The 17,809-nt window shown below is 34.1% G+C and overlaps 1 protein-coding gene across 1 annotated transcript; it reads right to left on the bottom strand.

The window, feature by feature from the left end:
- Positions 1–9,496: 9,496 nt before the first annotated feature.
- Positions 9,497–10,541, bottom strand: LOC145037023 (uncharacterized). Its single transcript, XM_078985570.1, has 2 exons — positions 9,948–10,541; positions 9,497–9,787 (listed from the first exon to the last, which is right to left on the bottom strand). The coding sequence occupies exons 1-2, from the start codon at positions 10,464–10,466 to the stop codon at positions 9,707–9,709; spliced, it is 600 nt and encodes a 199-aa protein (XP_078841696.1). The 5' UTR covers positions 10,467–10,541; the 3' UTR covers positions 9,497–9,706.
- Positions 10,542–17,809: the final 7,268 nt, after the last annotated feature.

Raw genomic sequence — 17,809 nt, 5'->3', positions numbered from 1 at the left:
ATTATTATTATTTTTGTACTTCCAATGCTTTGAAACTTCATGTTTTTATTTGTCGAAAATGGCCTTACAAGTTGGAGGGTTTAATCTTCCAGGATTACCTAGATTACCTAATGAGATTCCAACTAAAGTTTTGTGTTTAACTGAGGTACCTTATGTTTTTTCTTTTTTAAAAAGAAAAAATGTAAATGATGTTTAAATAATATTTTTGAGAAAATGTTAGGAGTTGGTTAATGTGGAAAACCTCATTTTGAGAAAATATGATATTTTTGAATAATTTTGGAACATTTTATTCACTTCAGGGTTTTTTGAGGGCAGTGAGAGTAATTCTTGTCCAGATTGTGTTTGTGTTCTAATGAAATCGGGCAGGCTGAATCTCAACGGGCAGATTTGTTTGAGTATCAAAACTTTTTTGTAAGTGATTAATTAATCTTTCCTTTTTTATTTAATAAAAAATGGGTTGTGATGATGAAAGTAATTGACAACCCTTTTTCTGTAAATGATGTTGTGATTGTGGGAGAGGTGTTGTGTTTGTCTCTGTTGCTAGGTAACCTTTTCAACAACAGCATTCTACTTAAGCAGGTGAGTAATCAAGATTAAGGGAGACTTGTAATCATGTTTAGCATTCCTTTCCAGTAAGAAACAGAGTTGTATGATTATTTGTTGGTTTTATAGGAATGTATAACACATGTTAGCTATGTATTATTTTTGTTTAACATTTGAATGATTCTTTGTATGACATTATAATTTGTGCAATTTATTTTATTTTTTGAGTATGAAATTTTATTTTATATTATGCAATGGATTGTATTTTTTGTATAAGGTATTTTATTTCTATTATAATAAATTAAATGAAAATTTAATTTAAAAATTAATAAATATATAAATTTATTTTTTTAAACATTTAAGTTTACAATACGCAAAAATGCATATCATCTTCATTTATGACATGGCCTTTCTTGACAGGGGCTTTCTTGATACGCATTGCGTGTCATTAACACGCGCGTCGTAAGGTTACGACACGCAAATGCATGTCGTCTTCCTTTATGACAGGGCCTTCCTTGATACGCATTGCGTGTCGTAAACGCGCGTCGTAAATGCGCGTCGTCTCTCTTTATGACAGGGCCTTCCTTGACGCGCATTTGCGCGTCGTCTGAGTCTTTTATGACGCGCAATGAGCGTCGTAAAAGGCTGTTTTTCTAGTAGTGTTAATTCTTGATCCATACTAATTAAATAATATTATTAATATATTAGAACTTACAATATATTAATAAATCTTAAGTGTTATTTCTCTCATTTTAGTCTATCCAAATGCATGATGCCATGCAACCCAAATGGACCATGCCTAATCGGGTCAAGTATATACCAGACATAGTTATGGACTTAGACACCTTATCCAACAAAATGCACATGAGCTTGCCTCTAGCTCCATAAAGCTCGATTCTTTGGACTCTCAATGACTTCTCTAGTCAATTTATGAGGTTCTAACCTCAAACCATGCTCAAATAACTCAAGGACACAAGTTGATTAGAAGAAAACCCTAAACACTCCAAAAAATGAGATCTAACGAATATGTGGCCAAGATGAGAGCTCTTTACCTCTGAATAGAAGCTAATGATAGAAGAATACAAGATCCACAACCTTTCCTCGGTTAGATCCACCAAGCTCTTCCAATCCGTCCTCCAAAATGCATAAGAATACTCAAAATGGTCTCTCTCTCTCTCTCTCTCACACACACACACACACACACTCTACAACGAAAGGGGCAGGTTAGGGTCTCTCTCTATGAAGTGTGGCCGCACAAGGAGGCTATAGGTTCCTTTAATAGGTCCCAAACGCGGGAATTTAGGGTTTCTCATTACAGCGCCTACTCGGCAAGTCGGTTCTCATACTCGTCGAGCCCACTCATTAAATCCACGCGAGCAACTCGACTCAACTTGGCGAGTTGGACCCTCAACTCACTGAGTCTCTCCTTAAATCTCAAGATTAACATATACAATAATAACCCTAAAAATCCAGATGTCACAATTCTCCCCCACTTAAATTAGATTTCCTCCTCAAAATCGCTCATCAACAGCATATAGATCGAATCCAATAACCGAACAACACCATCGAAAGGATCTCATACCACACAACTATCTTCTGCTCTAGACACCTGAATCCAAACAGGAACTCCTCCCTAGAAAACCGACACACCACCAGATACCCCGACTGTTCCGAAACATTCATGACTCTCAATCTGGAAATAATGCACTATCACGCACCTCGTCACTGATTTCCTGATCAGCCTCCCGACGCGGGAATAATCATAAAAGCAAGGGACCTCACTCTAATATCTGATACACAACTTATAAAATAAAAGCCACTGCACCAAAATGCTCTTCTTGATTACCTGACACTTCTGCTAACACATGCCCAACTATATCAAATAGGGTATTTCCTCGTCCTTTACCATCTCAGCCATCGCTAATGACCCTCTCATACTATGATACTATCTTGCGGCAGACATACTGCCCAAATACTCCAGTGAAAAATTGCAGCCAATGCTACCCCACAAGGTTTACCCCCAAGCTCAGAAATTGGAAGTCTCCATATCTCTCCTATTTCCCACAGGAAACGGAGACAGCACCATTCAGGTCACAGAAGGTGTCATCTCCTCTATCGACCGATTTCCTAATTCAGACTGTACTACTCCATAGATCACCATCTTCTACTCGTCCCTGACTCTTGCGACTCCATCTAGCATCTCACCAAAATCCCTCGAAAACTAACTCAATTTCCCTATCAAGGTATGCTCCTTTGAAACTCATTCAACATGGTGTTGTGGCTCTATACTCTTTTACATCTAATCTCAATCTAACCAACCACAATGGAAAAACTGGTAAAACCAGAAGCACTAACCATCACGAGTCATGGTACTCAAACCATGTGACCACTTCTCTATCTACTATGAATCATGGTACCCGAACCATGTTATCTCCTCTTAATCTGCTACGAATCATGGTACTCGAACCATGTTCTCTCTCCTCAATCCGCCTCAAATTAGGGTACTTGAACCATGACGTCACCTCTCGATCTGCTACAAATCATGGTACTTGAACCATGATATCACCTCTCAGTTTGCTACTTAAAACATCCAGAATGCTCCCTACATCGAGTATGGGTCCTCGGATTTCAATAGTATGGGCTCATACTACTTGCCACATGTACTCATACTTTCTACACAGACCATCCTAGAGTTCCTAAGTAGTTATTCAACCTTCTCGATTACCAATCCCATCACGCGTGTTCGTTCCCCAGCGAAATGCTCTACTCTATCAGCGTACTCATTTGACTAAGGTCACCCCCTAGGCTCTTCCTAGGTTCTCACACTTCTCCGCCATCAGCTGCTGAAGAACTCCTTATGATGCTAGCGATCTACCTCCTGAATATTGTTATATTCACTTAGTAGCTGACTCCCATCATTAAGAGTTCCACAAAGCACGAAGCAAGCAACATTCGGGCATCGAATAATCTCTACCGACACGTATAACCACTCTAGGTTACAACTCCACTTGCTATACTCATACTCAAAAGGTATCACCGAACTCAAGAAACTCCACCCCTCGTGGGTATTCAGCTACTCTCTCAGTAGGCTCCTCTGATGCTTATCTAGGTATCTCTCCTAGATTACTCCTCCACTCGAAGCTCTATCTCTGAAATATTCTTGTGGATACTCTTACTCAGCACATACTCGAAAACATATCCCAGCTAACAGCAACTCCTAGGCTAAGGCATCACAAACCAGGCCACTCTTGTCCTAAAATATGAAACACCTAGCCTATCCTCTATCATGCATAATATCACAAAATATCTCATAACACAAAAGTAGGGTATTTTAGGGAAATAACCGTTCGGGCTCTGGGTGATTGTACACACTGCTCCTTGTGTTCTGTTAGAAACTCCTGCTTGTTTTTAGAAAAATCATTTCCTTGAATTTTTTTCTCAAATCCTCAATTTGAGTCCATATTTACCCGAAGGTGCATCCGAATCCCTCAAACCAAGGCTCTGATACCAACTTTTAACGACGTAAATTTTCAACCTTATTTTTTCATTTTTAAAACACAATAAACCACAAGTCACATTTTCTTAAAACTCACAAGTAACAAAATATCAACACATTTTAAAAATCGTTTATCATAAATCTAGGATCCTCCAAAGACATATCTCCAACTCGGATGTGTGTACAATCAAGTCGGCGCCTTCCTGATATGTGTGATAAGAGCCTGAAACACATAACACATAACATGGTAAGCACGAAGCTTAGTGAGTTCTCCAACATACCACATACAACACATTAGCCACTCGAGGCTATACCACTGTAAGACCCTCCGGTCTATGTATCTCAGTAGGACCCTCCAGTCCCACAGCTCGTTGAACCCTCTGGTCCAGTCTGGTTGGGACCCTCCAGTCCCATAGCTCGTTGGACACTTCGGTCCGGTCTCATAATATAGCATATATATCACACAGACAAAATTCACAACTCAAGTAAGCACATAATACCTTCCGGTCACACATAAATACCACTCTATGTAAAGTATAGTGAGAAGACTCACCTCGAAGCAAGTAAGCTAATACACCTCGTACACGAGTCACCGATCTAGCCTCCACCTAATACATGTGGTGATTATCTCTAATTAGATCACAATTCTAATAAATTCATATTAACCCCCTTTTAACTCTTGGGAAGGGTAAAAGACAATTTTACCCCTCCAAGATCTCAGTTACTCACATTTGGTCAAGACTCTAAAAGTCAACCGAAGTCAAACTTGAGTCAACAGTCCATGTTGACCCAAATCGACGAGTGCATCAGGAGGACTTGTCGAGTCCCCTCGTTCCCTCAGAGGCCTTATGAAAACCAACTCTACTCATCGAGTTTACCAGCTAACTCGACGAGTTATAGCATGCTCAGACTTATCTGAATAAAGCCTAAGCAACTCGTCAAGTCAACTCATGGACTCGATGAGTTCATCCAGTCCATACTCCTATTCAGATGTTTTAGGGCAAATCTATCACTCCAAATACTAGATCTAGACTCCCTAGGCTCGAATGTCACGTAAAGCTTCGATCCTTACGTTCGTGCCTGGCATATTTGCTCCATAGTGCCATTACAAGCTCCAAGAAAGGTTAAATGCATATGAGCTTGCCTATAGCTCAATAAAGCTAAAATCTTTGGACTCTCAAGGCCTTCTCTAGTCCAAATCTGAGGTTCCAACCTCAAACCATGCTCAGATAACTCAAGGACACAAGATTATTGGAAGAAAACCATAAACACTCCCAAAAATGAGATCTAATGAATATGGGGCCAAGATGAGAGCTTTTTACCTCTGAATAGAAGCTAATGATAGAAAAATACAAGATCCATAGCCTTTCCTCGGTTGGATCCACCAAGCTCCTCCAATCCTTCCTCCAAAATGCAAAAGAATGCTCAAAATGGTCTCTCTCTCTCTCTCTACAACGAAAGGGGCAGGTTAGGGTCTCTCTCTGTGAAGTGTGGCCGCACAAGGAGGCTATAAGTGCCTTAAAGGTCCCAAACCTGGGGATTTAGGGTTTCTCATTCCAACGCCTACTCGGCGAGACGGTTCTCTGACTCATCGAGTCCACTCATTAAATCTACACGAGCAACTCGACTCAACTCGGCGAGTTGGACCCTCAACTCGTCGAGTCTCTCCTTAAATCTCAAGATTAACATACACACTAATAACCCTAAAAATTAGGATGTTACACATCCTTATTGATACACAGAAGGTGTTTAACATAATGTCAGTCCTACAAAACATATCAGACCACTATGGTGGTTGTAAACCAATATTGGTATGTGTTTGCCTTTTCAAATACACATGGAGAAAGAACGAATAATATTAATTTCTTAATGTATGTTATTTCAATTGTTAAACCTCTATTTACAGATTACAAAATCATATAGGAGATTTAACCTTAAAATTAAATTACCAATTTACCCTTAACTAATTCAATTTGAATCCCTTTAAATCAGAATTTCATTCAATTTGATATCCCTTGTAACCCTAAATCTCTATAAATGACCACCTTCTTATCTTATTTGAATCATCGAATTCTTCTATAGACTTGCATCCTCTGATGGGGTTTTGATGGATGAAGTTCTAGATAGCACTTTGAATCCAAATAAGCTTTTAGATTGTTTTATATGATGCATAACTCTAACCCATTCTTGGTATGCTTTCAAAACTGTTCTATTCCAGTAACTTAACCTTGGAGGAACTTGATGTGGATACACGTGAAGAAAAAGAAGATTGTGGTGAAGTTGACAATCTAAATCTAAAATCAGATGAAATCTCAAATCCACACCCACATATCACTTTTTATGATAACACTAATTCAACAGGTGAGTGCTTTTTCAAAATCTTCTATGATTGTTTAATTTCAACACAATTATATCAAACTAATGTTGAATTATATGTTTTTTATGTGGTGAAGGAGATGATGATGTAGAATTAGAAGCAACCTAGACAACAGTGAGGTAATTATGACATTTAGTGATCTTTTTTATAGATTCACCATGTTATATTCTAGCTATTTTATTAATACATCTTGTATACAAATCCATTTTCTCACTTTTTGTTTCTCTCTCCTCTTCCTTTTTTCTTTCTATAAGTGTTACAAATCAATGACAACTCATCTTCGTTTCCTGTTTTAATCCTAATCCAGAAGTTACTCAATTCTTACTAATTCATCTTTTATTTATCATTTTTTGATTTCTGTTGTTGTTGTTCTTGAAATAATTAAATTTTTGGTTGTTGTATAGGAACATGGAGTGTCAATTAGACACCCTCTTGTAGAATTCATCATCGCAATTATGGGTTTATAATACGTATGGACCGATGATGAAGGTAATCAATTTACATGACACCTTTAAAATGTTGATAACCCTTAATTTGATATATAGATTTTGGTGTTGCAATCATTGTTTTTTATCAGCTAAAACTCTACCTTAATAGTGGAGAATGAACACAGGGTAATTTTTCAGTTCACTTTTATCATTCATTGTACAAGAGCATCACTCAATTCACCATTTTTTGCAACATTAGGGATTATATATTATTGTTGACAATTCTATAATTATTAGGTCATAGAAGATAGCAGATGGGTTGAGCAATTGATAGTATCTTCGGTGTAGGATTCAAAAACATTGAAGGGTAATGGATTATAAAAGGATGAGTGACAGAAAGAATATAAAGGGTGTAGATAAAAATGAATGAAACTATTGTTCATATGGGATAATAGTTAAATGGAAAATCAAAATGTCTACCTTCTACATCTTTAAATTTGGAGCAATCGACCTTGACAAATCTACAAATGCATAGTTCTTTTTGAATATTCTTCATGTGTTTTAATAGAGTTATAAACCATTACCATGGTTTGAACATACCAGATGGTAATAAAACATCAGGTAAAACTCTTTGGTCTTTGGTCTCTTGAATCATTAACATACTTTGCACATCATCTGTTTGATAAAACGCACAGACCAAATTTTATATCAATATAATCATTAGCTTAGGTTTCTTTGTATTATATATATATATATATATATATATATATATATATATATATATATATATATATATATTCTTATATGTACTGAATCATCAGTACAAATAGGAAATCCATGTTAAAAGCACACATAATATTGTCTTTTAAAGATTATCTTTGTAACTATGATGTACTACCATTGAAATATGTAGAATAAGTGTCGGAGAAATTAAATAGTGAGTAAATAAATTCATGAGCCAATTTTCCAAAGTATTTGGAAATAAATTATGTATATATATTGAATAATCAATATAAAAGTTCAAGCAAAACTTATATGTTATTAATTTAATAAATCTTTGATTTTTCATTACCATTTTTAATTATGAATATTATTTTTCTTTTTTATCCGTGGTTTCTACAGATTGTAACCTTATATATATATATATATATATATATATATATATATATATATATATATATATATATATATATATATATATATATATATATAGACTCACACACACAATTTAGGGTTTTAGGTTTTATGTTTTTATGTTTTTTTTTAGTAATTTAGGTTTTAAACTTAAGTTATGTAATGAGGTTTTAAGGAATGCAAAATACTTATTTATGTTTATTAATTATGTTTTTTATTTAATTTAATGTAAGAAAATAAAATAAAAATAAAAAGATTAATAATGTAGAGTGGTAATCAGTTCCAAAAGTTAGTGATTTAATAGTAAACATATAATAGAGATAACATGATACATAGATTAACATTTTTTTATAGATCTGTGGTAACCATAGACTAATAGTTAATATCTTTATGTTTATAGTGTATCAAGTGTATAAAGCAATCCACCATGGCAACATGTTAGAAACTTAGAAAGATACTCAACCAAATTTTGAACATGTTGATTGAGAGCCTTGACTTTATAAAAATAAAGAAAATAAATTATGTATAATAAAATAATAAAATATAAAATTTGGTATTTTACAATAAACTAGGGATGCTATTCGGGTTGGAACCAACCCTAACCGATCCGATCCCGAATAACCCGAAAACCGAATAAGGGTAATTGCATGAACCAAAAACCGAGCCGATTAACCAATACGGGTTCGGTTCGATTATTACTCGAATAACTCGAATAACATGTACAAGATTATTAATTATTAATAACCTAATACAACCCGACAAAAAAAAATCGAATAAACCATATTAGAATTATATAACCTGAATAATAAAATAATAATGTAGTTTTATACATCACCATAAAACATTCAAAAACTAATATAACACAATAACACATTGAAAGAATTAATATTTAAATAGTAGATTAACATGACTACGTAAATAGAAATTCATGAATCCTTAGAAACAATAGGAATTGTTGATTTTTGAAACGACGAGAACGAATGTTTTTTTTTTATTATTTATTTTTTTCCTGCTATGATCGACAAGGACAAAAATATGAATTTTGATTTTGATTTCTATGATCAAAGAAAAGGAAAATGGAATGCTTATTCGGACCGAGTATTTAAAACCGAATAAGTATAATAAATACCCAAAACCCAAATCGAATTCCTTATTCGAGCCTAATTCGATTTGGTTTGGTTTGGATTTTCGGGACAAATTCCCATGATCCCATCGCTTCTATAAACCTTACAAAAATAGTAACCAAGACCAAAAATCTAATACTAAATATGATCAGGTTTCCTTGTTTGTTTGGATACTTCCGATTAATCACGATCTTAATGGTTAAGAAACTTCTTAATCACATTTACTACATACTTCCGATTCTTTATTGGACCCTGATCTTTATTAAACACGATCTTAAGGGTCATATATTAAAAATATAGTTATGGTGATGTTCGAACTTCGAATCATTTATTGTTAATTAATTATCCAAAATTAAATATAGTTATATGGCAAATTATATAACGAAAAATACAATAATATAAAACTAAGACATATGATTTAAAACCATTTAACCTCATCACATCAGAATTCCAACCCACGTAATATAATTACATATATGGAGTAAGTATGTAACACCAAATTTACCAAAAAAAAAAACAAAAACAAAAATCATAACAAAAGGTATCATATTGAAAAAAAATAAATAAAATTCAAAAATTTTAAAGGAAAAGGAAAAACAAGTTTCTAGAACAACCCGAATACAGTCAATCCGAACGCCAAACTTCCGATCACCATCTGCAAACTCTTCAATTTCTCTGCTCCACTCTGAACAATTTACATTTCCACCATCATCAAATTCAGAATTTTTGATAGTTAAATTAAATACAGTTATCGAATTCATGAACAATTGGTAAGATCTTGATCATATATTCATATAAGCATTTATTGATATAGAATTGATGTAAAAAAAAGTCTACGAATTTACCTCGTCGGCGACGTCCGCTGACGACGGACCGGGAGAAGGAGAATCGATGCTCGATCCAGGACCTTCGGTGGGCGAAGGTGATACAGCCATTACCGGCGCTGGTGCCGGAGCATTGTGCTTCTTTGTCTTAGTCTTTTTCTTGCTAGGCGCCGGAGCAGGAACTGCGGCAGTCGGAGCAGACACTGGAGCAGGAGGAGACGAGATCGGAGAACTGACAGGTACTGGAACCGGTGGTGATTGAACCGCTGTGGGTGGGGAACTCACCGGCTCTGCAGCAGGGGGAGAAGATAACGCAGGGGAAGGAACGGCAGCGGTCGGTGGAGCTGTCGTAGGGCTCGTCGCCGGAGCTGTGGTGGGTGCTGATGTCGGCGTTTTGGTAACAGTAGCATTAGAAGGTGAAGCGGCAGGCGTGACAGTCGGAAGTGGAGATGTAGTTGGAGAATTAGCCGGAGATTGAGCTCCTACGGAGGCGATAACGACGGCGATTAGCGATAGAACGACGGCGATCTTCCGATCCATGGTGGTTTAGATTTTAGAGAGAGAGATTCGGAGTGATTTTAGAGAGAGAGAAAGAGGGAATTGGAAGAAAGGAATGGAAAGATAAGGCAGTAGATCACAAGTATAAGTAGCCGTTAAGGAAATTAAAGAGTTTAATATTCATAAAATAATTAATATTAATTTAAGTTAATATTCTTTTCTTAAGATCTTATTAAATTTTATTATTCTGATTGTTATTATAAATAAGATAGCAATGTTAATCAAGTTCATCAGATTTCTTTAACAAAATCAATATATATATATATATATAATCAAATTTAATACTTATGTTAATAGATTATAATTTCTTAATAATAAACTAAATAATAAAATAAATTTTGGAGAATAAAATAGAGTATATGTGAAAAAATACATAACATTTATATACCTTTAAAATACTCTTTGTAACTAGATATTTTTATCTGATTCTAGACTTATAATATATACACTTAAAATATTTTTACATACAATTTTTCTCATTAGTAATTTATAATGTATACAACAAAATGGGCAATTACACGTTATTTTATTCACTATTTATCTTAAAATATATTTTGAAAATCAATATTCAAAACACAAATTATAAGTTTATATTTAAATTACATATTTATTTGTCTAAAATAAATTCTGATTTTCATAGTTATTTATTTAATAATATATTTGTAGCTTAAATTTTAAAAGTGTGTGCTTTACAGTAGTTACTTTAAAATATAAATTTATTTTAAATGTTAAAGAAAGAGTTGAAAAAACATACATTGTCTTGACTAAAGCAAAGAATCGAAGCGTCACATATAACAGCTGGCATGTTATGCTGACGATCACACGACCGACAATAAACGTAACAGCTTAGGGTGTGAATTAATCATTATGGTATAAGTAAGGGCTGTTTATGTAAATTTATCAACACCTTAAGGTTTACATAAGTTTCAAATAATAGCCTCAAGTTTAGAATTCCTATAATTTTAGCACTCCCTACTTCTTTCCCGTTTTCATTAATCTATTTTTCATGAAAAAATTTATGTAATATTTTATCCTAGACGCATAAGAGTAATGGCATTGTTAGGCTACGCTTTATGATTTATTTTTATTATATATTCTTTATTATCTTGTATATATGTATTTAATCATAACATATTCATATAGTTTATAATATTCTAAGATTGCTTAACTTTGTGGTGTGGTTTAGTTTAAGTAACATGGTTGGATACTCAAGTTACACAATGTGAGAAAAATAGGTTCGAAAGCTATGATGAAAAATAGTTAATGTGGAAGAACGAAGAAAAATTTTAAAAATTGTTTTGATCGAAAAAGAAAAAAAAATAACAATTAAAAAGGAAAATAAATAAAAGATAAATATTAAAATGCATGTCAACATTCGATGAGTAAATGTTGACTAAGGATGTTAATTTGCTAATAGAATATAATGTTTTATTATGTTCTTATACAACAAAATATCATATGATTGATGTATGGATAGGAGAATAAAGAGGGTTCTAATTGGAATAATTTTAAAATTAGTATTGTTTTGTAAAATAGACTAAGTTGAAGGGGTCATATGTAAAGGAGACCTAAACACTAAGGAGGTAAATTGTGGTAACAATAGTTGTGGTAAAGTGCAGCTCTTCCACCGATTTGGTGGGACCAGGCGGTGGCTGGCGGTGCCGGTGATTGTTTGTCTTGTAATAAAATCAAGGAAGAAACGAACTGTCACCAACGTAAGCACCGCAAAGGTGCATAAAGTTTATATTCTCTCTCTTTACTTATTTATTTTTTCTAAAAATGTATTATGGATATTACATTATTGTGTAATGTTTATGCAAGATAGTACTATTTTACTCGAAATTTGAACAAAAATTTTCATTTTTAATGATGAACATGATACATTGGTGAGAACCATGAGATCCAAGTCTCTTATTTAAATAAGATAATCGGTAGAGTGTATATTGGAATTTGATGGTCCGAATAAATGAGTACACGAAACAAAGTGGGAAAAAAAAAAATTGAATTGCAAAATCAACAAGATAGATGTTTGGGGTTTTTTCTTTCGGGATTGAGTTGCTATATCTGTAGTAGCATTCCCTCTAGTCACCTAGAAAGAGGAAAATTGTCGGTTTAGTTCCATCTCCTTGAGTTTCAATTGGTCATTTGGCCGGTCCATACGTTTTTGCTGCCGTGGGCCAAGAAGCTTCAGGATGCCCTTAGGCTACTCGGTGTGGTATGCGGTTTGGAACCGCGGTGATGCCACGTGGGTCGCGAACACCGCCCCAGGGTGCGGTTTACTGCGGTCGAGACCGCAATGCGGCCATTGAAGACCGCATGTGCTGATTGGTTGTGCCTTTTTCTTTTGACCGTTCAAAGATTCTTGTAATTAAAATTTTTTTTTACCCATTTACTCCATCTCTCTCTCTCTCTCTCTCTCTCTATATATATATATATATATATATATATATATATATATATATATATATATATATATATATATATATATATATATATATATATATATATATTACAATTTTTACATTTACACAACCTTTAAACACATATAAACACAATCATTTCATCCAATTTTCTTTGAAAAAATATCTTCTTCCAAAAGACCTAGCAAAGAAAAAACATCAGTCAGAAACACCAACATTCCAATACCTTCATTTGATCAACCGATTTTATCACCTCCGTATTACCACTACGGCGATATGTTTCCTTGTTTTCCACAACGACTAGGACAACCACATCCACAAACACCACCACTACCACAACCCGACCCGGATTTTAATCCATTTGATTTTTTTGTCCCAACCCGAGTTTGTTCAACAAACACAAACACAACCAGAAACGGTCGTTTCTGATTCTGAACCGGAATTCGTTACAGAAACTCAGCCTACTCGCGCAACAACTAAAAGAAAAGAAAAGGCGAAGGCTAGATGTTGGGAACCATTGGAAGCGTTAGTGTTGGCACAATCTTGGATCGATATTTCAGAAGATGCAACGGTTGGAAAAGACCAAAAGCATGACCGCTTTTGGATTCGCGTTTTACACAGGTTCCATAAAGGAATGAACCGAGGAGAATACCGTTCAAAACATCAAGTGTACTCCAAATGGGGGAAGATGAACAAGGAAGTCATGTTGTTTAATGACTTGTGGAACAACATGAAACGTCAATGGAAAAGTGGAGAAAACGATGAAGTCATTTTGAAGAAAGCGTTGAAAGTGTATCAAAAAGAAAATTTGAAGGCTTTCAAGTTTCTTGAAGTTTGGAATTTTTTGAAAGATAACAGGAAATGACTGAGTAGCAAAACATCTGACCAACATATCAACAGTGGGTCAAAACGCAGCAGAACATCTGAGTCCGACCACACTACATCAGATGCTCGTGTTCAATTTGACCTGAACGAAGATGAACCTGTTCCAGTTTCACCACCTTCCCGACCATTGGGAAGAGACAAATCAAAATTGCTTCTGAAAGAGAGCTTCGGAAACAAAGGGAGAGCGACATGCAAATACTAGCGATGGACACGTCGAATATGATCGGGGCCGAGCTTGAAGTGGTTTTGGCGATGAAGGAGGAAGTGAAAAACCGTTACATCAATCGAGGCTAATTTTTAGTTTTTTTTTTCAAGTTTTTAATGGTGTCTTGTATGTTTTTTTTTAAGTTGTAGGTTTTATGTTTCTACTTTGTTTTTCTAAATTTTTAGGTTTTTTTTAATTAAGTAATGTATGGTATTTGTATTTTTAATTAATGAAATATTATGTTTTTCAAATTATGTTTTTTATTAAAAAAATAAGTGTTATTAAATTAAAATAGTTAACAAAAAAAAAACAAAACAAAAAAATTAAAATAAAATAAAAGTAAAACTGTGGCACCACACCCTTGGTGTGGCAAAAAACCACACTTGAGTGGTAAAAAGTGACATGACGCTTACGTAACGGGGAAGGGAGTGTGGTTTCGGTGGCACCACTCCCTCCTGCCTTACATATTTACCAAAACTATATAAAATACATAAAACAAAACATAACATGCCTTTTTATTAAATAAATCATATTTATAGAAACTAAAAATCACAGTAAGACTAAAAACCAAATGCTATACAACTTTACTTCTATTTAAGGATCATAAAACCTAACCATACCTCATCATAGAAGCAATCGAGCATGGATTTATTACCCTTACACGATCTTCAAAGTGTACAACTTGATCAAGTTTGAAATATCAAAATTAAAGGCATTGAGTTATCAAATTATAATTAACTTCGTCCCTAAAATTGAGGTGAATCAAGCTCATTAGTCTAACCTCATTTTCCTTGAAGGACCACACATAGAATATGATATTAGATAGATGTTTTGTATATTTGTAATGAATATAAGATTTGACAATGTGAGCAACTAAGCATAACAAGATTTGAAATTAGAAAACCCATCAACATCAAAACCATATCATAAAAAAAGGAATATGACATTTGATAATAGAAATTCAACAGTCATTTATTCACAAAGAAAGTTATTTTAGATGTCATGAATAAAGTTATTTTAGATGTTAAACGGTATCATTTTGTTGAAAAATCTTGAATCATAAACCAGCAAAAGATAGCAGCACGGTATATTCAATTCTTTGAGCTTATTATACTTATATATATTTTGTTTCAAAATTACCATTAAAAGTTAAAACCAGTATCTAATATCTTATTTATTCACCCATGAGTAATGAAAACACAAAGATGATGTTCTTAATGCAACAATTCAATTCTCAAGTCAGGTTGACTACCAACATTTTTGCAAGCATATGAAAATGTAGATTAATATCTTTGCAAACAAAAGAAAATTCAATTTCATCTCCAAAACTTAAAGAATATAAGGGAAAAGGTAGATGTTTAGCCATGAGTTGCTTCATCGATTAATTGCATCCCCACACAACTGCCCAGATTATAATCAAGAAAAAGACATGTTCGAATAGTGACACAATTGGCAAGATACGCTTTCAAAAAACTTGACCTTTAAGAAGATTGAAGGGCTTCCAAAGAAGCAACCGATGGTGAGAAGTCAAGAATTATGGAAAGCAGAACTTGAAATTAATGAAATCAAAGTATTTAAAAATAAAAAATCATCTCATAAACACTTTTAGGAGCTATGTAATATATTGATAAGTGAGAATTTGAAAGCAAAATATAATATTTAGACGGAAACTGTTCTTACTTATTATAAAGGAGATTGACGATTAAGAAAAGTTATAATGGTGTTTGAAATCGATGGGTGTGTATCGAGTTCTCCAATCCACAACAAATGGCCATGGTTCTAGGCATATACGATTGACGTTTGATTTTACCAGGAACCATTCCGTTGACGATCGCCAGTCTCTTCTTGTTTTGATGTTGCCTTTCTCACGAGTCATGATGACACACGGAAGCAGACTCACAAGGATATTGGGCCAACCTTTTTTGGACCGGTATTACGTTGACTTGATTGGACTAAATTGTTGCTCCAAAAAATTTGTTGCCTTAGACCTTAGCCCAACTCCCCCGTGTATTGGGTCGGGCCTATTTGGGGTATGTTGAGGGCCTCCCGAAGCCAATAGGTGCTAGGTTCTTTTATGTGATAAATAGTGGTAGCTAGAGTTTTCAATATATCGTCTGAAACAATTGAATAATAAATATATCTCATGATCATGTCCTTAAATGTATGTCAAATCTTTTTGACCGAACGATGTAAATTTTTATGTCCTGTGTTCTTGCTTTTATCTACATACATCATTTAAAAAGTGGTACGAGAGAAATGCTTATTCAAGTGGTTGGAACTAGTGGTTGAAGGCATGTCGTCTTGCATGCTCGATTTGAAGACAGTTCAATGAATCAAATAACTTCAAGTTGTGGAATGTGAAGATGGAGACTCCTATGGTTGAATATTGTTGTGCAACAACATCAGAAAGAGAGGAGAAACTATCGAAGGAGACGGCGATGACAACAATAAGGCTCATGTTTCTCTCCATAGCTTTTCATCTTCTTAATTTTCAAACATTTGATTCTTTTCTTCCAAAATTCTTGTTGACCCTAATGCATAAGTAGGTGTTGTGGTGATTGTTGACAAATGTTGATAAGTAAATGAGGTGTTATGTGATCGACTTCAATAGAATGTGTTGTGGGTATACACAATGGTGATGGTGGACGTTAGTGTTACATGGAATGAAGTTGACGGGGGTGGAACATATCACATCATGAAGAACGGTGGAAATTAGTGATTCTTAGGAGTTAGTTTCAGTCCATGGTAACATTAGAGGTGACATTTAGAGAATATTCAATCTTCTAAAAAAAACATAAGAAAATTTAACACATGCGACAAGATTACAAAAAATGGGTTCCCGGCAACCCACTGTAGATCCCCACTTTACGAGGATGGGGGATGGCTCGCCCTTTGATCGATATACTAAGGCACCAAAGTATGTCACATACTCTCTCCTGACAAACTCCTAATTGAAGCCCTCGAGAGTTGAACCACTAAACCTCTCATACGGAGACTAGTGCTTTACCTAGTAGGCCACAAAGTAGTTGGTTTGAGACTAAACTATATGAGTGTGATCAATCAGTCTTGGATATCATGTATATTAGACTGGTGATACAGTGTCACATATTACCTAAGACTGATTTTCATGTATGAATAATTAGAGACAGACCTAACGAATTCGAGACTAAAATTTAGTCACTGATAGGTTTGTGCTAGTTTTGATTTGGATAGAAATATATCAGTGAGTGAATATTAATCCTTAATAGACTTTCCCCACTTCTGAAGTTCAAAGCAAGCTTATTAGGATTGTATTTCATTCCCTAAAATATTCATGCCTATTTTGATTTATAAGAACCATATTTGAGACTAAATTTATGTCTTTGATATAATGGCACAAATCTTGACTTTGGAGAGAAACTTAATTGAAAAAAAGTTTTGGTTTCTGATACATATACATCATTTTACAATACGAAGGACAATTATTACGGACCAAAATTTAATATTGGAGAAAAATAAGCCACATATATATACCATATATCATAGATGGATGAATCAGTGACAAAATACTATTTTGGATTGGAAGTTATTAGGGACTAAAACTTAAGTCTTTGATATATATATATATATATATATATATATATATATATATATATATATATATATATATATATATATATATATATATATATATATATATATATATATATATATATATATGGAATGGTATGACGGAGAAAAAACCTATTCTATCATTGCCAAAACTTCAATATCAACCATTTGTTTTATCTTATACTTCAAACATGTTATGAGGGACTAAAACTTAAGTCTTTGAT

Source organism: Lactuca saligna, chromosome 3 (genome assembly GCF_052625555.1).
Source record: "Lactuca saligna cultivar CGN05327 chromosome 3, ASM5262555v1, whole genome shotgun sequence".
NCBI classification, from domain to species: Eukaryota; Viridiplantae; Streptophyta; class Magnoliopsida; order Asterales; family Asteraceae; genus Lactuca; species Lactuca saligna.
Note: the sequence above shows the minus strand (reverse complement) of the source record. Positions and strands in the feature narration are given on the sequence as shown.